This window comes from Trachurus trachurus, assembly GCF_905171665.1.
Source record: "Trachurus trachurus genome assembly, chromosome: 10".
In the NCBI taxonomy this organism is placed as follows: domain Eukaryota; kingdom Metazoa; phylum Chordata; class Actinopteri; order Carangiformes; family Carangidae; genus Trachurus; species Trachurus trachurus.
The window spans coordinates 8,666,286-8,691,970 of NC_139894.1; the positions used below are offsets into that span (position 1 = coordinate 8,666,286).

General features: G+C 39.3%; 1 protein-coding gene across 2 annotated transcripts; it reads right to left on the reverse strand.

Moving 5' to 3' along the window:
* Positions 1-3,139: 3,139 nt before the first annotated feature.
* On the reverse strand, positions 3,140-25,227 carry anxa5a (annexin A5a). 2 transcript variants are annotated; one of them, XM_083981052.1, is made up of 14 exons: positions 25,126-25,227; positions 24,241-24,359; positions 23,277-23,502; positions 19,851-19,935; positions 17,579-17,673; positions 14,999-15,112; positions 12,873-12,963; positions 11,072-11,151; positions 10,679-10,729; positions 8,697-8,790; positions 6,795-6,890; positions 6,513-6,571; positions 5,523-5,645; positions 3,140-3,534 (listed from the first exon to the last, which is right to left on the reverse strand). In XM_083981052.1, the coding sequence occupies exons 4-14, from the start codon at positions 19,861-19,863 to the stop codon at positions 3,475-3,477; spliced, it is 876 nt and encodes a 291-aa protein (XP_083837178.1). In that variant the 5' UTR covers positions 19,864-19,935; positions 23,277-23,502; positions 24,241-24,359; positions 25,126-25,227; the 3' UTR covers positions 3,140-3,474. The 2 variants fall into 2 exon arrangements, with proteins under 2 accessions (XP_083837178.1, XP_083837179.1); XM_083981053.1 differs by lacking the exon at positions 25,126-25,227 and having other exon boundaries at positions 24,259-24,539.
* Positions 25,228-25,685: the final 458 nt, after the last annotated feature.

Genomic DNA, 25,685 nt, shown 5'->3' on the forward strand with positions numbered 1-25,685 from the left:
AAATCAAATCCTTTCTAATTGTATAACACCAATTCACAACACAAGTTATCTCTCAAGGTGGTTTTCAAATAATATTATAACTGCTTTTCCATCTCCATTCATGTTTCATTGTGGTACAAGAAATAAAATATGCAGTTATATGACAGCCAGGTCACATCAGGTCAAACACAGTCAGTCAGCTGAAGTAAGCAATAAGTTGCACTAATAACGGCCAATACAACTCATTATGTAACTGGTTAAAAGCTTCATTCATTCATTAAAAGCTTTAGAAGATGCGTAGTTGCATTTTGTGTATTTATTTCTGCTCTAAATCTCCTCATTCCCTCTTTCCTGGCCGAGCCTAAAGCATCCTCCCTCGGTGGACTGTTGATGGTCTTACAGGTGGCCTGACTCCCCGTGGCTCCTGATTGGCTCAGAGATGTGGGCCTTGGTCAAACTGAAAGTAGGCAGAACCCACATCCCACCCCAGCTCTTTTGACACTAAGGAGATTTAACACACTGTTGGAGTGTGTGTGCACAGTCCAGATTACATGCTGTGAATGCCTTTGTATTGGTTCGTACAGTAATGCTCTTTTCCTGAGATTACAAAGAACTGACCCGAATTAACGAAACAACACAAATATTGCATTGTTGTGGCATGAAATGAGACTGATATGTGTGTGGCTGTCAGGACCAAGCTACTGCACCCACACCATCGCGTCGCATGACTGAGAAAAATCATAAAGTCACTTGTTCAAAACTCCACAGAAATCACTGAACTGGAATTTTTTTTTTTTTTTTTAAATCCATTCTTCATAATTTGTCATTTGAAAATGAAGTGTGACACCAGAAGCTTGTTTCCTGTGTCGTCCCACTGTGGAAATGAGTGTCCAGCACAGATGACAAGTGATTTATGACAGTGGCCACAAAAAGTGCTGAGCCATGCTCATTGATTAACAACAAAACAGCCAAACTGAGTGTGGACGTACACCAACGATAGCGATTTTTGTGTTATAGCACAGCTGTGACCTTTGACGCCAAAGCTGTAAATTACCAAAATCTGCAAGCAAAAGCAGGGATGAATCATCAAATGTCAAAGTTGTTTACTGCACAGTTAAATCTATTTTGCCACATGGGTTACAGTATACTGTAGCCCTGTGTTAATCATCATTTACGTTCTGTAGATGACATTTTATTTTGTTCTTCTGACTTTTTCAAACAAAATTTTAGGTATTGTGATTTCGGTTGGTTCAGTATTCACATCATAGATGAGACTCTGTGTGGACCAACTTCCTGATCAAAGAATAAACTGGCATTTCCACAATCAAGACAGTTTGCAGCCTAATATCTGAGGGTTTACCTTGTTTATGTTAGAGAATAACAATATCAATCAATGCTGCACTTGATTATAATCAGATATTCTACAGTACCTATTCAACCAATTCCTCCCTAATTTAAAACTTTCTTCCATGAATTGAGTCAAATGAACTTTTTCTCTTGAATAGGAAACTTTATATTTGACTTGTCGTGACTATTTTGTTGCACAATGATGACATTTTCACTCTCACTCTCTCTGCTTCTAAGCCGTGACTCATTCTTAACTCATATATAGATTACTTTTTTTCTGCAGTAAAGTCTTCAAACTGAGCCTCCAAAGTTGTTCTGCAAACAATGTGTACATTCATCTGTCTCATCTTGAGCTGCGTCATATCTGAAAGAAAATAATATGGGGGCTTAAGTGCAATAAAAAAGCTCAGACAGCCAAAGAAATGCAATTATGGCTCCTCACCTGAGTGGCTGTAACTGCAGGGTACAGGTTACATCAATTTGCACGTCATTTTCAGGTGAATTCACGTCTGCAGACACAGCAGGAGCCTCCGAGGAAAAAAGCAAGTCAAAACATGAAAACATCTTCAGCTCCAACCTTCAGGTGGTTTTTGAACGCAACATCTGGCAGAGTTTATTAAACATAATGAGAGTTTCTGAACCAACCAAAGAGAGAAATCATCACTTAGCTGCGTTTTGTGACATAAAAGCCTGCTGCTGTGAGACTGAGTGATAATTAGAACAAATGATGAATGTCAATCTGATTTCACATGTGAGAGCAGAAGATAAACAAGCTCGCTGTTCTCTGTGCAGCCTCCAAGATCGTCCTGCTGTGAATTTAGTTATGAAACCATGATAGACTGGTGCACTCTGTTCATTGTACAAGTAAAGAGTCATGGAGGTAGAATGGGGCAGATAACTGGAAAACATTTCTATATCTTTTTTTTTTTTTTCTATATCTTTAACCCCAGAGAAGCTTTGGTATGTTTATTTTACTGCAAACACCTGTTGTCAGTTTTCATCAATAAAATATTCTATATCAGTTTTCTTGATTCATGTTGACATCTGAAAATGAAGGTGAATATTATAAGAGAACGATACTAGAAAAATACTCCCTGAGATGTGACTGTGTATATCAATAGATTATAATTACTGATGTGTTAAGGTGTCTATTGAAATGGAGCAAATGTGAAACTATACAATTTAAGGTGAATTATCTAAGATTAACTTATGCTACTTTTAATTATTTATCAATGTTGATTATTTTCCTTTTTTCCATTTACTTGGGTGTTATTTTCCATTATGCAGAAGTCTTGTTTTATTATCAGTGCTGATGGTTTGCTTCACATCTACATGCTAAATATCTCATTTTAGAGCATCTCCTCAGTTCATGTCACTTCTAATGAAAAACAGTGGAGAGACAGAGTCGGCTCATTTTAAACTCTGCTGCCATCCTGTGGTACGACTCTGGCAGAGTGAACTCATTTCCCATCCATTGATCTGAGGACCCAATTAGTTTGACATCAGGCCCTTCGATGCAGAAAGACATGCAGGCAGTAGATGCCTTTATATGAGTCAACAAATGTCTAATAGTGTCCCATTACTTATTGATCACTGACAGCTGCTCTGTAATTTAAGTCCGGATCAGCGGTTCATTTGTAATTAATGAGTGCAGGAGAGCATGTAGGATTTAATAATTCAGCAGCAGTATTGTATTTTCTAAGTTGCATTTAACACATGCTGTGAGCACTGTGGACTAACAAGGTAAACAACTGTCAACACTGTGTCAGTTTGACAGGAAAGTGGGCCAAATGACCAGAGCAAATAACATGAGACAAATATTTAATTATTTCAAAACATAGCTTACATTAATCTCTACAGCAAAATTCAGAACTGCACCTTTATTGAACACATGATTTGGTTTGTTTTGTCTAATTAATGTAAACAAACAAACTTTTAAGTGAATGCACTCCAACGTCTGTTAATTCAGTAGATAATGTCACAAGTCAAAATGACAGGCAGGTAATTCACACTAATTCAATCCATAACAAGCGTACATCAGAAGGAGTCAACAACTCCGGATCAATAACCTCATCTCTCGTGTAGCTTTGTCTCGCAGCATCGCGGCGTCTCGTATCAGAGCTGCTCAACACGCCACATAAAGCAGCATTAATCATTGCCACCACAGAGATAGAGCAGAGCCTTCTGGTAGTCTCCGCTCGTGTCCTCCTGCAAAAAAGCGGACATAATAAATTTTTATTAATCTTATAAATTAAAGAAGCCCCTCACTAACTCCACTCAGAGTGCACATACCGTTTTTCCACTTCTAATTTATATTCATTTTAATTTTAAGTTTTTACATCTGCACTTATTTTATGGTATGTCTTCGTGTTGTCTATGCTCTGTGTGGTTGTTGTTCTCTGTTTTTTTATGATGCGCTACCTGACATTTGAATTTCCTTTCAGGGATGAATAAAGTTCACTCTACTCTATCTCGTGTTTATGTTTCTTCTTCACTGTTACCTGTAGCCCTCTGTTCGTGTTTTCCAACAGTGACGGCTATATATCACTCTGTCACTTGTCATGACATGTGGACAGTTGTCGCTCCGCTGGTCGGATCTCCTGCCCCGCCTCCCCACATGTTGAGTTGCCCTTGAGCAAGACACTGAACTCCAAATTGCTTCTATTGTCATCGATCACTGGTGTCGCACCATGATAGCAATGATAGATGAGTATGAGTGCTGACGTGATACGATGTTGTCCTTTTACTTAGTTGAACATTGCTGAGCTAGTCAGTTGGCTACTAACAACTAACTAGCCTGATGTTTGAGCTTATCGGTACATTTTTCCTTACTTTATATATTTACATGTAGCATTTGTATATTATTTCACAATGGTAAGCCTGACTGCTCAGCTTTTAGTTGCATTATTCAGCCCAAATTAACTTTTTTGGTGTGTCACATGGTTGTAGTGCTTAATTATGAGGCAAGAACAGGTAAAGACTGTATATACTGTATATATTCTAGATTTATTGTGGATTGTTTGTATTAAGAGTTAACTAGGCCTATTAAATTTTCCTTGCATACAACTTCTAGAAAAGGTTTCTTCGCAGCCATCCTGCCACTTGTGACATAAAGTAATAGCTGCTTCAAATGCTCCACATGACAGACTCAGGGGCTCAACATGTTGCTTCACTCAGCAGTGAAATGAAATATAGAGAGAGGGGAAAGAAAGAGGTTTCTCTTTCTTAGCTTGCTGTGTCTCAGGTGTGGAGTTTGCAAAGAGCCTGCAGAGATGTAATATGGTGGAAAGGTAACGAGGCAGGAATATTAAAACAATAAACCTTTCCGCTGCAGAGATTTTGTCTTTTTGCAATGATCACACCTCGTGAGAGAGAAGTTAGTGGTGGGAAAATGTCCCACGTCTGCAACTGTTGAGCGTTCACACACCACCAGACATCGAGGCTGTTTGTGAGCCGATAGCTATTATGTGATGTGACTGAATAAAGAAGAAAAGAAGAATTTCATCATAGTGTAAAAAAAGTTTGTTTGTGTTTTCTGGCACCTCAGTGTCATTGAGAGTTTCCATGATCTAACAGTGACTTGGATGTTGATATCAATGGGATTTAAATTGGTAACTGTAAAACATACTGATCTGATGATGTCACAAAAGGGAAATAAAAAGGTGTCACTATGAAAAATACCAACATGGAATATAAATACAACTGAAAAAATGATAAAAACCAGCAATTTTGAAACATTAATATCAATGTGAACTCTATTAAATCTGTGAAATTTCATATTTCCTCAGTGGTATATTCAGCTTTAGGGATTTAAAGATTCTTTCATAAGATCTTATTTATTATCTATTCCATATAGGCCACTTGGCATTTTCCATTGGAGGATGGCAATAACTCCTCTCTGTAGGAACACGTGGCCCCGGGAGAATAGATTAATTCACTTCGGCTGGTGGGAAAAGCAGTGAAGCAGTCTCATCACGCTGAACAAGGCATTTAAAAGAAATCACTAATCTCCACTCCATCACTGCACTGACATGAATGGTGTGTAAGCAGCATAACCATAGTACCCCCATCTGGTGCTTTTAAAGGCCCACAGAGGCATGAATGAGGATGTTTAACAGAACATCAGGAGGAAAAATGTGAAGAGAGTGACTCCACATCTCATTGACGAAGGCTTTGTGTCGGAGGGAGCCGGCTACCTGGATGGTGGCGTACAGAGTCTGTCCGTACATCTTCTTGTAGCAGGTTTTGATGTCCAACATGTCCTGCTCGCTCCTCGACACCATTATCCTCATCAGGGTCTCGTCATCAGTCCCAGCGCGCTAAACACAAACACAGACTCAGCAGCTGTGATTAACAGGCTAGAAAACACAGGAGGAACGTGCCACTGATTTATTATTTTTACTTAGAGCTCAACTTTATGACAAAAATACTGTACATCTATTTTATTTGCAGTGTTTCAACTCTTTATATACAATACCTACACTGGTTTCTTTTTATGCAATCATTTCCAAATGCATGCTCTGTACAGCTGGATTTTGTGGATGTATTTTTCCTGCAATTTCATTAGTTTCTGTATGATATTGTTAGTGAATTGCGTAAATTGTGTTACCTTGATTTACTGTTTGTAAAAGCCACAAAGTTCAGAAGCTTACACTAAAAAGATGGACAAAGCCTCTAAGGGGAGATGTCCTATCCCTCTCTCACACAAAGTGTTATCCAGTGACAACGCCTGTTATCATCACCTACCTCTGCAGCTGTGTCTGAAAACCGCTAAAGAGTGAGATTTAAGACGCAAAAGGAGGAAACATGGCCCTGGCATGTTCCTGGGAGAGGATGTGGGGCAGATACCTGTCTCTAGCAGTATATCTCAGAAAGGGGGCATCTCATTCTTAGCTTTAAACTACTATAACACAGAGGGATTGACCTTTGACCACTCAAACAAATACATAGGAGGAGTCGGAGTACATGTAAAATCGAAGTATAAAGTGAAATGGAGTGTTGTCAAAACCAGTAGTAAAAAAAAAAGAAGTGATGTTAAACTCTTCCAACGAGGACCGAGCAGGGCTGTGAGGTGTCAGGGGCAATTTCTCTGTTAGAAATGCATTTGTACGAGTATTTTTGGTGCCTGATGTCTTGTTTTGGACACATAGACTCATCAGTATTAGAGAAAGAGACGTGTCACTTACCCTCATGGATTTATACAGGCCTTCAGCAAAATACTCTGGGACACTCCTGGCACAGCTCACTGTGGAAGAAAAAAACAAACAAACTGAGACCCTATAATATTCTGGTATGTGTAAAACTGAATATTTGTCATGTTAATCTAACATTGATTTGTTTTTTTGTTTTTTTCTGTCAAGCGGTGTTATGTTTTGCTGTATTTCACTTTAATTTGGACATCAAGAAAGAAAATGGTCAGTGTTTTTTTCTTCTGTTTATGATGAGTTCAGATAAATTGTGGGTCTTACCAACAGCTAGCAGCAAGTTCTCCAGATTCCCAGTGGTCTCTCCTTTAATGCAGTCCTCTATATCAGAGTTATAGAGCTTCTTGTAGGTGTCAAACACTGGAGAGAACAAAACAACCTCAGAGACACAGTAATGTTGTCTTAGCTGTGGAATACAGACACTCCAGTATTGAAGAGGTTCTGACATTTTCAACATACAGTATGTGTCTCAACTTATTATATTAGAAAACTACTTTTTGTCTTTTGTATATTTAATTGCAGTTTTTAAATTGATATTGGCTCTAATTTTTTGGGCACACAGGCACAATCATCACATTAAACTTTCCCATTTATCGATTAGATATATATCACATAATATGTGATCTTAAAAATAAAGTGTGAGCACAATCCAGATGAAGTGCGGGTGGATTCAACCACTGTTTGGATGTTGCTTGGATTTTGAATGTGCCTGCACACAGGTCGCATTTTATGAATGGTTAAACAAAAAATAAACCAAAAGTGCCAATGATGCTTGTTCCTATTCACGACTGAAACATGTCACTTCGTTTTAAACAAACACTTCTTCTGGATTTAGATCCAGAGGAAGGACACCAGAGTTCTTCACGGCCAAGTGGCTGGAAGATTGACTGTGGGGCTGATGCAGGAGACGCCAGAAAAACAACAGCGACAAACAGAAACTGATAGTTATTTGCTCAATCACACCGCTGACGTTCGCGCTCTCCTGACATGTCATGTGATGCAGTCGTGCGGCCCATTAGCAACGGGTCCTGTCTACAAAGCAAAAGAAGTAGCGGCACTTCATTATTCTGCTGTAAAACATTTTAGAGAGGAGCAAAGAATAAATGTTCTGGTCGCAAGAAACCAGACTATCCATCTCATCTCATATTAGCAGTCTTTATTGATTTATCTGCAATATTTCTTTCATTTTATCCAATAATTCCTTCACATTAGCTGAAAGATTTTTTTATTTTTTTATTATTCTACTATTGGATATTTTATTTGGCTTAATTTAAGTTTCCTCTGTAAAGCACTTTGTTTTGTGTCAAGTGATTTATATACAGTGTTCCCACATCTTCTTAAACATTCAATACAAGGACATTTCAAGGACTTTCCACATTGTGATTTCCACAAAAAACAAAGAGCTGACACGGCAACGCATGAGACGTGGATCAAGGTTAATTACAGTTATAACACTCTTTCTAGTAAGAATGAAAAAAAAAGGCCTGAATGTTTTCAACACATCTCATCTCTTCTGTGTTACATCATAATAAAACAACTTCAATCCTTATTTTACATTTAGATTACATAAATTCAAGCATTTTCAAAAAAGCAAATGTGTAGGTCTAATATACCACATCATTTAAACCTGGGACTCTTTCAAAATAAGAGTCTCATGTCGGTTTATTTATGTTTTCAACAACTTTCAAGGCCTTGGTTTGGCCTGTCAGTGCTGACTCCCTACTGCATGTCACATTCAAACTTCAGCTAAATTTCTTCTATCATATAATTGGATATATGTTTTGCTGCTTGTGTCCCTCCCCATTAATTTTTCAGCAAGTTGTGTGTCCATGAATCTGACCGATGCTGCCGAGCTCATTGCCGTTGTTTATCACAACGGAATAAACTCTACAAATCCTGGTTCTCTTGACTTTTTTTTTTTTTTTTTGTCAGTGTTGTGTTTCAGTCTCCACTCCGACCTCAGTTTTCCCACTGGTGATTTGTTGTGTGTGTCTTTCTTCGATGTATTCCTCCGGAGATATTTGTCAGTAGCAATTTCTGAATTATTTATGTATAATGAGGTATAACATGGCTGCAGGGTGACAGTTGCTGTAACTGTTTGCAACTTTTTTGATGTTGCTCACTTCAACACTCAACGTTGGAATACACCGTCTCAAACAGACTCACCTTTCCTGAGATGCTCTGCGCTCCTGTTGCCAAGAATTGTGATGAATTTGTCCTCGTCGGTGCCAAACTTGCCCTCACCGGCGGCATACAAGTCCTGGAAGGGCAAAAACACACACACAGAGACACACACACACACTTAGCAACCTTGTGTGTGACATGACTTATTGGGAGGCACAGATGGAGCAGAAATGACAGCACTGATGTAAGACCTTGTTCTGTGCCAAAACAACAACAGAAAAGTTTGTTTCCCCACTCAGTTTGTCTCTGCTTTAGAAAAACTCTGGATTTCAGGTATTTTCCTCCAAACTTTTCTGCAACAAAAAAGTTCCCTAAATCATCAGATATCTCATTTTTAATGATTAAAGAGAGAAAAAAACACTATATTCATATTGAGAAAAAGCAGATATGTTGGTACAGCAGAAGACGATAGAATTTGTAATTTGTGTGACATCCAAGAGGTGGAGGACGAAATGCATTTTGTGTTACACTGTCCTTTCTATGACTTTATAAGACAAAAACTATTTAGTAAGGTAGATCCAAATAATGAATTTGTGTGGTTGGATGATGCTGAGAAGCTAAAACATCTTTTTCAGTTGAATATATTTGCATTTTCTTTATTTCTTGAAAAGGCCTGGGCAATGAGACGAAGAGCGATATACAAATGAGTACTGAAAGTAATCTTAAATTTTTTATTTACGTGTCACACTTGTGTGGCAGGTAATACCAACAGGAAGGACTGTCTATTTTTTTGTATTGGTCATTAAATGTGACTTTTAATCCCACAGTGGTGGCATGACACGAAAAAAAAAAATCATTAATTTATATATTTTTAACACAAGCTAATAAGCATTTTAATAAATTCTGCATTCCTTATACTAATTTGATTACAGAGCAGTTCAACAGTAATGCTGTTGACAGTCGAGGGGAACTTGTATGACAATCACATGCTCTACATTTAGTTTCATGTTGGGCCACTTGCTGTATCTGTGTTGGATCCCTAATGAGGGGCGGTTCATAAGAAACCTGATGTTCCACTGCTGAAGGTTAATGAATTTATTCTATTGACTGAGGGCTGGCTCAAAGCTTTCATGGCCTTTAGCTTCACTGCAGTTTGAAGAGCAGCTCGCAAACATGATAAAATCCTCAACACGCTGACATTTGAAAGACGACGGTGAAATCAAGATGAATCTGCTGGTGTGGTACAGCAGCCATCTACCTGTTGTAAAGGGATTTGTCCTGTTTCCACAGTTTTAAACAGCCGGATGTTGCAGTTTAATATTAAAACTGTGAAAACACTAATGTCAAGACAGTCAAGCAAAAAAAAAAAAAAGCAGAATATTCTACCATTTCATGAAAGTGATAAGCTAACAATCCCAGCATGGCCATAAAAGTGAAATAATGCTGTGAAAACCTGTTGTCACTAAACGTCATAGGTTCAGTCCCCGAACATGTGAATAAACATTACCTCATTATTCTAAATTTCTGTTTCCTTCCTCATATACAGTATCTGCTATTGTAAATTAATTGTTCACAGATGTAATGATCTAAAGACAGTGTTGGATGATTCTTACACCTCATGATCTACATACAGTGCAGATGTTGACCAACTATCAAGTCTCAGTGAGCTGCACTGACTTAACATGTTACATTGTCTTGTTTGCTTAATTTCAATTTCAGCAACAATCTGCCATGTCATCATAAGATGGAGAATGTGTTAGACTTTTTCCCTTTTCTTGGCTGGGAGCATTTGCTTGGCTCCAGTAGAGAAAAAAAACACATTTTATTTGCCCTATCTACGACTTTTCTAAAAACCTTCCTAACCTTTCTTGGTGCACACAGACAATTTTTTAAATGTTGGTACTGGACGTAATGTTATATGCACAAGATCAGTAGTGAATGCAGTGATCTTTGAGGTTATTTGATAGAAGAAAGAAGAAAGAAAAAGGGTGGTGAGATGTTTTTCTCATGCTCTTACTTCTTACCTTAGCGTCTTTCTCGATCTTGCTCTCGTCTACTCCCTCCTCCCTGCTCCCCTGAAGACAGACAGACAGATAGAGAGGTGGACAAACAGGAAGCAAAAGTAGGTCAGTGTGGTTGGAAACACGATGAGCTCAGAGTCTCTCTCAACCCAAGTAACCCCTCACAATTACATTATCCACTAAGTGTCCCAGAGCCATGAAGATTGCATTTCCACCTGTAAACCAAAACACATTTGAGAAACCAACCGTAGTGCATTGTGGTGTCACTCCCTCCTCCCTCCTTCTCTTTTCCCTGCCCAAACTTTAAGCTCTCCAGTTTGTAATGGTATCTCCAAAGGTTTTCATTATCAGGAAAGGAAACACAAGTCCCTTCTCTCTCTCTCTCTCTCTCTCTACCTGGAGCAGGATCACCAGAAGCTTCTGATAGTGCCCCGAGGTGTCACCGCAGACACCTTTCTCCAACTTGCTGCCGAACTCTGGAGGAAAGAGGAGAAGAGGGGCAGAAGATTGCTTACGCTTCTTGCTCACAACAGCCACTAATGGTTGCAATCGACCCTCGTGGGCCGTCCTATGTTTTGCAGCAGGATCTCTGACAGTGGAGATTTGATTAGTCGGCCAGCGGACACAGCGGCCTTCTCTTTTGCCCTGATCAAATAAATTGGCCTCTTTGGCTTTGGGCTTTTGTTGTCATGCACTTTTTCCATGGTGGTTTGTTGCAATTTAAACCTGAGACACATTCCTATGGTGAGACCTTGGAGTATGAACAGAGCTGCAGTGTACTCATTACTCTGATAACGGGAGGATATGTAGGATACTATAGGTGGAAACCAGATGGTGCAGCACCATAGTGTGAACTGTAAATAGGTATTATGTTCCACTACGGAACAGATTGTCGAAGAAATCTATATGACAAAAAATATATATGTCAACCCGTTACAGCCAATCTACAATCTAGTTTTCTTCTGTACTATAAAAAATATAGAAACACAACATCACATGACTTTTTTATTTTCTGAGTTACTTCACTTGAATTTATGGCAAAGAAGTGAACTTAAAGCAGAAGTAAGCGGAATGTTTGTGTTAATATAAGTCTTAAATAGTTATATCTTCCGACGGCAATCACTTATATAGTGTATATAGAGTGTTTGGTCTGTCAGTCACTCTGCTCTGCTGTAAGCCGAGGAGAAAACTTTCCTTGTATCCTACAACCTTTATCCAATGAGGAGAGAGAACGGCATAAAGGGGCGGTCCTCTCCGTGTGTGCAGCCAAGAGATGCGCGTGAATGTGGTAAAATCAAATCAAATCAAATCAAATCACACACTGGCATCCTGGTTTCAAATCACTGGAGAACTCCACACTAAAAATTATACAGATCTATTCAGGCAGAAGTTTTCATATTTAAGTATCAGATGAAACTTGTTGATGTGCAAATGATGAAAGCTACTTATGGGATTTTGATATGAGCTTATTGAGCTGGCAATTATTCAAAACTCAGACAACAAACTTCACTTAATCTTATTCACAATTTAAAGCAGAAGTGAGTGATATATTTGTGTTAATATAAGTCTTAAATAGTTATATCTTCCGACAGCAATCACTTACATAGAGTGTTTGGACTGAAACACGGGTCTCTCAGTCCCTCTGCTCTGCTCTGAGCCGAAGAGAAAACATTTATCGTATCCTACAGTTTTTATCCAATGAGGAGAGAGAACGGCATGCAGGGCTGTGTGTGCAGCCAAGGAACGCCGTGAATGTGGTGACGTAGCGACGAGGACTGTTATGGTGCGTTCAAGGAAACTCGTATTTTTCCGACCGTGAAGTGGTACCAGTTCGATCTGGTACGAGTTCACCGGTCGGAAGTTACGAGTGGCCGTTATAGTGACTTTCACCGGTAAAACAGGTCGGAAAAACACGAGTGGGTTGCCTGAAACGCTACAAAGTCGTAAGTTGTGACTTGAAGCTGTAATTTACGATTTCAAAAGCCTGCCTGGAACGCAGCATTAGCGAAAACGACCGGATCACTCACTTCTGCTTTAACCCAGGCTGAGTCTATTTGTGTCTAAACTTCACTAAACATTCACCAAAACAGAACATCATTGAAAATGTTCTGAAGGCCATGCTGAAAAGAAAACACAATCACAACGACCGGTAACATACTTTCTGTTTTTGTTTCTCTTTCTCAGCTGAGTAACTCACCTTTCTTGTACACCTTGATGATGTCTTTAATCTGTTCTCCGGTCCTCGAGGCCAGGATCTCAATCAGCACTTCGTCATCAGTCCCAGCGCCCTAAAGGGAAGCAAACAAAACAACAGTGTGTTGATGAACTCGATATGAAACCATATGGATTTTTGTGGCAGTGTTTTCTCAGACTTATCTTTTTTCCTTTTATCCCAAATCTTGTTTTTTTTTTTTAAAGAGGCATTTGTGATCAAAAATGACATTGGTTTAAAAATGCTTAAAGAAAAATTCAAGAGAATGAGATGCATAGTTTGTTTGAGAGCTGAGGTATGCAATTAAGGTGAGAAGGGGTGCAGTACTTTGGAGAGTGAGCTCTGAGGCTTTCTTCTCTTTGCTGTAATTAACCTGCAGCAAATAAAAAGTCTCACATACCAAACAAATGGAGCAATGGATGTGATGGGAATACCAAGGCCGAGGCCGAGTCCTCGATGCTTTGCCTTTGACTGTGATTGAACATTTCATTTTCGCTGGTAATGCAAGTGTGAATGTGTTTAAAGAGTAATGAGAAACAAAAACGTTCCACTGTAACCTGTGAGACAACTCAGGAGTTTGCTAAACCTAATTTCCTCCAAACTTTATGAGGCTGGGACATGCATGTAATACCTGAAAAAATAAAATGATGTCAGAACTCATAATCCATTTGAGCCACATGAGGAGAACAGAAGATGGATATGAAGGAAAATAATGCACAAAGCCACCTGCAAAGTGTTACAGAGAGTGAAGAAGGTTCCTTTAGTTCCATCACTGCAATAAAAACAGCATCCTTAACCTCCGACCTTGAATAGATTTGAAGCTCATACAGGGAGAAAGGTCAGGTGAATCAATTTATGAAGACGACACCATATGAAAGATGATTTTCATCATACTTAAAGAATGTGTTTCTTGTGAGTGTGAAGGAATGGTATGAGCTATTCTCAGTTTGATCCTCAAGTCAAGTGCAGCAACAGCAAAAATAATGTTTGCATGTTTTCTTTTTTTTTTAGAAAAATAATAACATGAATCTTTTGTGCCACAAATTAATTGGTTCGTGTCTTCCCCTTCGTTCCCAATTTTCAACCTTGACATTCAGCATTCGCAAGCTGTCATTGAGTGAGAAGCGGCAGGAGCTACTGAATACTAAAATATACAAGTCGTGATTGTTTTATCTTTTCAAAAACGCTCGAGTCCTCAGATCGTAGATTGTGTTATGTGATTATTTTGGCCACATAGGAATCAATGACCCACTGCTTCATATACTCCCTTTATAAAATAGCTATTTGATAATAACTTCCATTAGCAACAATAGCTTTCATTTGGAGACATGGTCCTGGGCACCAGGGAGGTTTCAGTCTGATATTCACTTTCCTCTGACCTCTTTGTGACATTTGCTGCTGTACAGCGAGTGGGTTCATCTGAGCTTTCTTTCTTTTTTTTTTTGATGGAGGGCAGATGAGGTTGGACTGAACCATACAGTATATTTGTAACTCCAGAAATATGAGCCGAAAATAAACATCAAAACTCAGTAGAGCTTCATAGTTTGGTAATAACTCTCTTTCCAAATCAAACACAAGTTGATTGATTCACTGTCCACATAAAAATTTTCTGTGGAGTGTTTATCCATCCTGCAGCATTTATCTTAGTTCTTCAGAAAGAGGGTGGAGAACATCTGTGTGAAACACTGAGTAAGTGGAACAAAGACCATATCAGCATGAAACAGACCTGTTGCATGGCAGACATTTAAACTTGTCAATCACAAGTTTAATTAAAAGCATCGATAATGGCCGAGTTCCAGTTCTGTGATCCAGTGCCAGGGCGCTGGTGTTGTGCCTGCTGGTCCATTGGCAAGGCTTCAATAGAAGGGAGCCTTCATCATTTGGATTATCTAACAATTATTTTCTTTTACAGAAATGACAAGTTGAAACATTTTTCTTTGAGACAGGTCTGTAGCTCAATTGAAAGTTTCCACAATAAATGTTGGAGCATCTGTGCAAAAAACAGCACAAAATAAACTGTGTCCTCTGAGGGTTTGGGCTCATTTATATACGAGACCTGCAATCTGGATGGAAGTGAACAGGAGCAGCTGAGTAATCTTTCAGTAGTTCACCTTGAGAGCGTTGTGCAGTTGAGAAGCATCATACGATACAGGCGGGGTCATCAAGGCCACAATCAGAGTCTCAAACAGCCCACCAAGCTCTGATTTCAGTGCGCTCACCAAGTCCTGCGGTCAAATAATAGAGATTAATGACAACGGGAACAAAAACAATATTAATTGCATTTGTATAGAGCTCAACTTTAACATCATTTAAATGATGAGTCAGTTCATACAAATATAATTTCAGTACAGTGACTGGGAAAACTGCTGGAGGCAAAGCCATACTTAAGAATCTCAGATGTTTCTTAACTTGAAATGCAACGTTTGTTTTATTCAAATATTACATAAAACTGACCGAGAAGGGATAAACGTAAAATAAAAAAGAGAGAACTTTCAGATTCTTCTTTTAAAATTTCACTGCTCTGCTGAGATTTTAAGGCTGGAAAAGGTTAATACGAGGGGATGATGACCTGCAAAAACTGTACAATATCTCCTCCATCTACCAACTCGTCAAAGAGAACGTACAGTATTAAACACAGACAGATCCGTCTAACTTGACTTTTGTATGCAGTGAGTCATATTTGGGCATTGTAATGAGCTGCAACCTACATGACATTGAAGAAAAGAGGGTAATTGCATATTCCTGGGTTATTTGTGTGTGTGTGTGTATACAAAACACCCATGGGATCCTATGATCCAATGTGCTTGGCCACTACAACTCAATATCCAGACCAAGTCCAATAATCCATCTTTCTTTTTCCGCTTTCCTGTTTAAGTTGTTGCACCTCTTAAAAGTCAAAAAGACATTCTCATAAACAAACACACAAGCAAACAAAAAACTCATCAAAAGGTTCATTACAGGGCCAGACGTTCAGTTTATGTAGAAAATGAAAAAGAAACCGAACAGAGAAACAGGAGCACGCTCTCTGAACAGACATGACTGCCATCTGTTTTTGTCTCGACTGTCTGCCACCACTTTTGCTTTCTGGTGTTATTGCAAACAAGCAGTATCTCTTGCAATTATTTCATTTTACAACACGTCATAAAATCTGCTCTGATCGCTCTGAATAGTGATAAAAACAAATAGGCTCATTCTGCGGTGATGCTCGGGAGGTTATTCCAGAGGCTACTTGCTGATTTTCTGATGTACCTTGTATCTCAGAAACTGCATCTATTTACACTTCAGGAAGCAATTACATTTGCCAGGATGCTTTTCAATAACCTCCACAGAAAGCAAGCAAATTCACTCCGGTTTTTCAGTCCACAGGTGGTCATAAAATATCCTGACAGTGTGATAGAACAGTGAGGGCAGGGGACGGCACAATGTCCATGTGCTGTAACCGACTGCACTGAGCTCTGGTCCACTGAGACACAGGGAAATTGATCTTCCTGCCTCTGTTCATTGTGCAGACAAATAGCACCTGTGATTGATAGGAGGTACACACACACACATATATATTATATATATACATGTTGCCTGTTTTTTTTTTTTTTTTATCATTGGACTTGGAGTTCCCGCAAATAAAGCTACCGGTATCTATATAAATAGGGGGTGGATTGATGATTCTCTCATCTGTGACTGATAATTATATTGCTATGAGTCTCAAACATGTTTGAATTAAAGCTTCTGAGAGGTCTAGAGGGGAATGTTTCTTTAGAACACACACACACACACACAAACACGCAGCGACACCGGAAATATGACGAAGAGCCACAACTGCTCACACACTTCACTTGGAAGCACCGGTTTGATCTGAGTCACTTCAGAGCTACAGCTGTGAATAAATGTATTGGAATAAAAATAATAAAAAGATATTTCCCTTTCCTCTTAAGTAATTTAAAATGGATATACTTAAGTTTAATATTTTAAAAAGTACAGCATTCACTTTCAATCACTGGAGGAGGAAATAATTCATTCAACATGTGTTTTGAAATGACTTTGTCCTTTAATCAGATAGAAATCATGATGATTACCGTATCTCACAATACTCGTGATACTGGATTTGAACAATGCTTCCAAACATTATCATCCTGCCAAAACAATACAGTACGTTTACTTGAGCTTAACCAGGTCTAAAATTAAACATAAATAAATAATGATAGATTAGAAGGATGTCTGAAAATTTAACACATGTTGCATCCCTGTCATATCCTGCTGATAATCTTGGGACCCCTAACTTCCCTCAGGATGGTAAACGCTGCTCTGGAGCATCAATATGTATTAATCCTTGGCTGAAAGTAGTAATGTCTACTGAACACTGAAATGCCTGCAGCTGTTTCTGGAAACCTTTCAGCATGTGTTTGGACCTTCTTATGTTTTCAATAGGAACCAGTGCTGAGATAGATAGATTGTTGGCTTTGGTCTTTTCATTGAACAGTTGAGAATAAGAAAAATGAAGAATATCAGACTCATCCTTTAGGAAAAGGAAAACGAGGAATAGGTAGAAAAACTAATAAACATCTGTTATATTGAGTGTCACTTGAGTGCTGGTGGGTGGGTGGGGGCACAGACGCTGACACGACCTGTAACCATCCATCCATGTGACTGCTGGTTGTCATCAGCTCTGTTTCATTCCCGGCGGCTCACCTTACCTTTCCATAGGCCTTTTTGTACGCTGCCTTAATTTGCTGGCGTTGATCGCTGCTACGTGCCGTCAGGAGCATCAGGATGACGTCTTCATCCGTACCTGGACAAGAAATTAAAAAAAGAAAACTGCATTAAATACAAAAACACATGGACAATTAATCTGTGGGCTACAGAAAGAAACACTCACTGGAACATGGAAAAATGCTATTTATTACTATTTTTTCTTTTTCAATAAACAAAAGGCAAAATAAAGCATTTTTCCAGTGACACCAAACATCTAGCAGGAGCCTTCTACCTGGTGGAGAATAATTGACAGCTTGCCATATATACTCCCATATGAGAAGCCAACCCGCTTAAACCAAGAGATCTGGATTCAAAAGGACTGGCCAGGCACATGATCTTATAATCAATAGATCCTGAAATGTATCGGCACCTGAGAGAAAACGGCTCAGATGGACAAACAAGCTCAAGAGCAGCACGCAATATTTTCTTGGGAGATTTTGCCGGGGCAGTTATGGCACGAAGCTTTTCTTATCTGTACTGACAGCCTATGACAGCTGGTCTGCTTGGGTCATCATTGTTCTCCTCCCTTTGTCACTTTATTTAATTGCACATTACATTGAGTGACATGAGAGTGCTAAAACTGAGTGACGTATGAGCAGGAGATAAAAGGGGCAAGGGAGGTCCTGGTGGTCAGTGGGGGTCAAACGTAGCAGTCGTAATTCCCCTTTAATTCAGTCATCAATTCACCCATTGATTAACATTAATGACTGCTGGAGGACGTTTGGATTGCAGTTTTCAATTGTGTATCTCTGCAATTAACATTAGATCACATGAGAAAAGAAAGTGATATCAGGGGGCCAACCAATTAAAAAATTAATCCATACTGAGGTGAGCAGCTTTAAACCAAGACAAAAGCTGCACGACACAAGACTTACATTGTAAAAACATTAAAATGATAAATCTCATAACGCCCACTAGGTTCACAGAGTTCAGCATAGGATTATGCTCTAGGCATTATGGGCCATTTTGACGATTCAAAAGGCTTTAAACTTCAATTAAAATCAAATTAGGAACCAAGCCCTTTGTGTCAAATATGGACAGGAGTAATTCACACATGGGCAGGTTTGTATTCTTCTAAGATTGACTAGCAAAGCTCACAGACAAACAAGAAGCTGTGTTGCTACAGGTACAAATGAGGAAGGGAAAAACAAATGAGGAAATATACGTATGTTAAAGGCACAGTGATGCAAAGGTTTCTAACTCTACAAAGTCATCAGACACGGCTGTTTTCTCATCTCTGCAGGGTCAGATCACATATTAAAACAAACTTTAGCTTGGGTCTGTTTCTTTGTGGGACGAAGCCCTAGGGTGAGACCTGAAATGAACAAGGAGGCATTTTCTTGGCACAGTGTTGTTGTGAGGCAACTTTAGTGTGATTAGAATTGGTCATTACATGAAATACTACTGATTTTATGACTGAAAAACAAAGCTAGACTGGATGAAAAAAAAAAAACCTGAATACACCAGTGAACCCTCACATATGACTTCAATTGAAATGGGTCATTATTCTTTATTTAGCATCAGCTACTGTATATGTATCATCCACATTTGCACTTTATTATGTTTCATTTATTCACAAAAGTTTGAAACCATAACGTCCACCCACTGGTTGTGCCATCACATTATAGGAAGCTCCATTATTTATTGTCTCAGTGTTTGGTGATGGGTCATTAAGTGGCTCATTACTCTCTTGTTGCAGAACATTTTGTGGACAGTTGGTGTTGTGATGTATGTGTGGATGCCCCCCCCCCAAAAAAAGCTCAGGTTTCAAACTTTTCCTCTAATTAGACCAAACACAACAGGACAGCACAGCTATGAACTTGCACACAGAAAGCACATGGTTCAGCTCTCCTGACAGCCGTGTCGTTTCTGTGTTTTATTGTTGTCCTGGATTCACAGAGGAGCAAAGAAAAACATTAGCATTGATTAAACAACCCCTAATGTATTCATCAATAATGACTTGTGGACAAATGTAAATCAACCTGATGTAGGTGGGACAAGGTGAGATGATGTATTAAAAAAATAAACCCTCCAGAAGGTGAAGGGATTTTTGGCATCTCGCTGCCATCTGCCTTTGCAATAAAGTGAAAATGAAAAATGAAAAACTTTCCAGCATGCACAGGATTTGGGTTTTTTCTTTCTTAAACTAAATATTGTACAGCAGAGTACATCACAGTGGATTGGCAAAAGTAAATGTTTTACAAGGCAACTGACCGATTCCTTTCATGGCCTTATGGAGAACCTCAGAATCGTGTTTGGCATTGAAGTTGACGAATGGTCTCACGCTGCCTCTGTACGCCTGCGGGGAGAGATCAAGATCACATGTTAACACACTGTTTTCCAGCAGTGTTGGTAAGTAAAAAAACAAAAACAAGAAAGTGTTGATGAGGGGATGGGGGGGTTTTATTTTAATGCCCAAATATATGCGTGTTTTACACAGCTACTATCAAATGTGACCAGTTCTTCACATATAGTTTTTAAGATATTAAGTTATATATGTTGGTTTGCTTGAATGTAATGTGAATATTTGTCTGCCACTGAAATTTACAGCATGTTCATGCCTTTTATTGTTTAAATTGTTTAATTACATTATATATAGATGAATTCTCAACTAAAAGACATAAAATTAGATGCACTTTAATAATAAAAACACAATTTCAACTAAGGATTTTGGTGCTCTGCTATGATCTATATGATATTTCAAGCAATTCCCTGACATAAATACTTAATGTTTAATTTTTTGGACATAAAAAATTTATACAGAAAATTGATGCAAATGCCTGGTGTTGGTAGCTGCACTATAAAAAATATTGCTAAAGGCCAAAGCTCTAAGTATGAGCTCAAATGAAATCTGACTGCTGCGTTGTGTGATGGTTATCATTTGCAAAATGTGCTGTGTCTGACTTGTTGGTGTCCTGATTGTTCTCTTGGGAAAACATAAATTAAAGAAAAGGCAATAAAACATCTGTCGCAGCTGCAGCCTCGCTTCACGCTCTACTCAGAGAAAAGAATATTGTCTCCCCCGCATCCCGCTCAAGGTTTCTGCTTATTATTTCTTTTGTTGGTCATCTGTTTTCAGACACTGTCTGGCTTGTGTGTGTTATGATCTATTCAAGAGAACAACCTCTTCCGTGAATATGAGGATGTTTACTTTCAAGTGTCCCAGTCTTGATCCAGCCTACGTGCATCATGCAACTGAGTTTTAAATATGACGCCACAGTCTCTCCTTAGAGATGAATACACGTCTCATTCTGCAGGAAAATCACTCTCTGAATCTCTAAACTCTCTTTCAGCTCCAGGGTGTGAATCAGCACTTATTGAACTTATTTACATAATGTCCTGTCGTTTCTCAACAATTTAGCGTTCTTGTCCTTCCTCCTCTCCAAAGACGTCAATGCTAGAAAAATGGCACGCTGTCAATGTGTTTCTCTTGTAATCTTCTCTGTGGATGCTCATGTCAGCAGGTCAAGGGTTTCACTTTCCAGCATCCTGCATTAGCTTTTCATCTACAGTAGTGCTACTACATAGTCAGCATTGAAGCTATAGAGTGAGATGTGTCAACAACTATTATGCTGTCCTGACGTTGACAGAGGACTGATCATACTGACTTTGACAAGCCTCCAAACTTTCATCTGGGGCATCATCAGGTGAAAATTAAATTTCAACGTTCAAGCGTTGTTTTACGACCATACATCTGCAGCACTAATTACCATCAGTTTCAGCTGTACTTTACGACCACTGCTAATTAATGAACTCAAGATGGTGAATGTAATAAGCATTATACCTGTTAGGCATTTGCATATTAGCATAGAAATATGGCGAAGATTCCCCTATTAACAACCCCTGAGTGTTACGGAATCTGACCATGTAAGGTCAGTGTTTGATGACTGAGATGATAATTTAACAATAAAAATACCGCTCATCACCAATGACATACTGTAACGCCATACCCAAACAATCTGGGGTTAAATGGGAACTATGCAAGTCCGGTCACTTTTTGCTGTTTTGTTTTTTTTCTCTCTATAGAGCTCCCCCTACAGTTTGTAGTATTTTCACTGTCATAAAACCTCACAGCTAAACCGGAGAGAAGGCAATCCATGGAGCGATGTCTGAGCGATCACATATCACAGAGCGTGTTTGTGTGGTGTAGTGCCGTTAAGCAGTCCATGTTTCTAGCGAGATGAGATCTGGGACAGAGGCGCTGATATTACAATGTTGGTTTTTGGCCAAGAGACGCTAAGTGGAAGGCAGAGAGCCGCCATTCTCTCTGTAACAAGTCATTTAACCATCACAATTACTCCGAAGCTGTTAAATTAGGTTACAAATCTTGCATAGTTCCTCTTTAATGGCACTGAACCTTACGATTTGAACACAGTCATGAACATTATCTACAAGTTGGAAACAGGTAATAATGGATGAGCACACCCGCACACAACCACATAACTTTTACTCATAGTTCCTAAAAACTTTACACTTAAACTTTTGGGCAACTTTAGAGTCGTCAGAACTACTTATATAGATTATTCTTGATGGTCTGGAGCCGGTTCTTTACACTGTGTGCATCAGTAGCCTAATTCCTGTTTTCTTGACTCTCACAGTCAGGAGTATCTTTTAAGTGCCACTAATCAACAAACGTGAAGTGGGTCTAATGAGCAGAATGGAGGCCTCTCAAATCAGTGGTTGAAGCCAATGTGGATCTCAAAGCTCTTTTTCCACTCAGTTCTTCTCAACTTTTTGAAAAAAGTACAGCAACTAGCCAAAGTGCCATCAGGGAGCATTGTCTCCCAGCTATCCTTTGATGAAATTGTAACCCAGTGGGGATACAATAGACACTCGTGCCTGTTAGTTTCCATGCTCGTGGTAATACAATATGGTACAAATTAGACCACTGTCATCAACTGAAACTGAGTTCTTGCCATCGCTTTACTCCTTAAATCAACTTATCCTCATCAGACAGTCTCAGGTCTCTCAACAAGCTGGAGAGGATAAAATCAAATCAAGGATATCAGATGAAGCTGTGCCCTCTCTTTTCCTGCCACCGGGTGTGTGTACTGCATGAGTTGTAATGTTTTACTGATGAGTGCATCATCTCCGTGAGCCCTTTCTGCAAATTAATAATTATCGAGGGGTCAGAGTCTCTTTAAAGATCAAGTCTTCACAGAAAGAAAGTGGGAAAAACCAGGATGCAGTGTGATGCAAATTCAGTTACATTTATGAAAAAATAAAAGTTCAAGTCTGCATGCAAATCAGGGGGCTGTACTGACAGCTATTTGAGATGTGTATTGTGCAGGACTGATCATGCAGTGAGAGTTTCACTGTGGCTTGAAAAGGCAGTGACCTTTCAAGAGTCGAGACCAGTCCACACATCATTACACAAACATCTATTTTAGTTCTGGTGCTGTGGCTAAAACACACTGGTCCTTATTTTTAACTATTTTGAAGAAAACAGAAACACAATCCTCACAGGTTTGACCACGCTTTGAAATTCACTTTAACACTCACCATCCTTTTCACTGACGGAGGACAAGCATTAAAAACATTGTGAAGAGAAAGAAACACATTTTAAAACATACATATGCTACATATACAATCTGAATCAATACAGAGCAATAAACAACAGTATTTAGTTTCTGCTCTTACCACCAGGTGTGTGTCTTTGCTCTCCTCACAGGTGATCTGTGGCTCAGATGGAGGCTTCCTATTTTCTGGCCACTACAACTAAAACTCCTGGCACGTCTTGATGCTGCTGTGTCACAGGGGAAAGCTAACAGGACACACTTCCTCATCCGCATGCAGTGTTATCTTTCACTCGCTGTCAGTCAAAGAGGAGACTGTGACCTCATGGATCTAGTTGCCTTTGTGTGACCTTAAAAAAGAGTGACAAGGGTTAACCTTTTCTCCACGTTCAAGTGTCCCCAGGGACAGGTGAGACCAAATTAGTTTCTATGGTGTCTTAGTCATCTTTCATGATCGGTTTACATTTACTGGCAGTGTTTATTTCATATTAAATTAAAGGAGGGTTTATTTTAATTAAAATTGAAAAAATATTTGACAAAGGTTAACAACCATCTGCTAAAGTTTTGGATTACAGTTTCATTCATTTGCAATTACTTACTCTGGATCATCACACATCCTGTCACTGGTCAAATTTTGTTAGAGCCTTCACCATGCTGTAAAGCCTTCCCTGGAGATATTAACTTCCAGAAATATATGCAAAAATATATAGGGTGTACTGTATGTTTGAGAGGGAAATGTAATTTGTTGTTCCCAGGGCTTGGAAAACTGCTGTTCCCCCCCATGCATAAGGATGAAAAAGGGTGTGATCCAAATAACTACAGACAGAATGAGGTCAGTAATTAGGACATACAGTCTGTACAGAGCGCCCCGGCCTCAACAAGCCATTCCAGCATCACCACCACCACCACCAGACCCCTACACACCCACTCTTTTAGCTCCACCGTCACAGGGATGGGAATAATCACATAGCCTATACTGCTGCTCACCATATATAAGGTGCTCCACTGCAAACATTTCACCTGACAACTGTACTTTGTGACAAATAAATCACAAACTCAGCTCTATCTCTGTTTGCTGTCAACCTCACCTGTTGCTTCCGCCTCACCTGACTGTCCCATCATGGCGCCATGTTGGCTCTTTGGCTCCTACACCTCTCTCTTTGTTATCTTCTCCTATGGCTTCAGCTCTCACTAGGTTGGTTGTAGCCTGGAAATAAACAAAACACAGTAGTCAAATATCATACTACTGAACTATTCAGCTTTCCCATTCAACAAGAATCTGACAAACATTAGTGTTTATTTGTTTATTTGGATCCCCATTAGCTGTCACTAATGCAACAGCAACAACAACAGCCTGGGGCCCATGTTAAAACATGCATCTCAATAAATTAAAATGATATGTTACATACGATTGTCCTAACTAAATCCCCCCTACACACACACACACACACACACACACAAGCTACCTGCTAACAATAAAATTTCTGTGCATGTTACCGAATGCACTGAGATCACAAAACAAATATCAGCAAAAACAGGTCAAATATTCATCAGGCCTTTACCCAAGAATAACCTTTTTACCTTTTTTTTTAACTTGTTACTTGAGTTGTGAAATATTAACTTACTCAGAACGGATTGTGTCACTATTGACTAGCAGCTATGCTATGCTATGCATGATGCATCCCAATCCAAAGTGCTTAAAACTTTTGTCAACAACATAAGGTAGCTCATTTCCAACACATCAACTGTTGGGTTCATTTTATAGTAGCCATGACAACAACAATGTAGTTCATTAAGATAAGCTACAGTCAGATAAAACAAAACACGAAACACTGGCAGTTCCCTTGCTTATCTTTTCTTCCATAACCGAGTCCTTTGCAGTTCCAGTTCAACTGATAAAATCGCGGTGGGCGGGGTTAACGTCCACCGCTGAATGTTTACTTGACAGGCCGCTGTGTCTTCTTCGTCCTCACCTTCCGAGTGCGGTTTTGCCTGCGGGTCCGGGATGAGGGTATGCTTGTTTTTGTTAGTGTCCTCTGCTGTCGACAAAGAAATAAAGAATAAGTACTGTCCCCACCACACTGCTGGGTTGAGTTTTCATCCCGGGAGGTTCCAGTACAGACAGCGAGCGCACCTGTTCGAAAAGCCGTTATTGATTTTGAACCATTTGTTTGAACATTCTAGAACGTGTGTTCTGGTTCCACCAAAGTCCTTCTAGGCTGGTTCCACCCACTGTAGCCTACATTAAAATCGATCCGAATCGGTTAATTCATTTTAAACAAATCCAGGCAACTGTGAGTGACACAGCTGATTTTCTCCGCCACAAACAGATTGTCTTATTTCATTTCTGAAGAAATTTTGATTGTAAACGAGGTAAAAATAAATAAATAAAAAACAGAGTAGAAGGTTGAGAACATGTTGTGATATTTCTATACTTTGGATTCCCACTCTGTTCAGGTTCACTGGTGATACTCACGGCATCATCTTGCATGGAAAATCAGGTTGGCCTTAGCTGCTGCCAGTGCCACGTTAT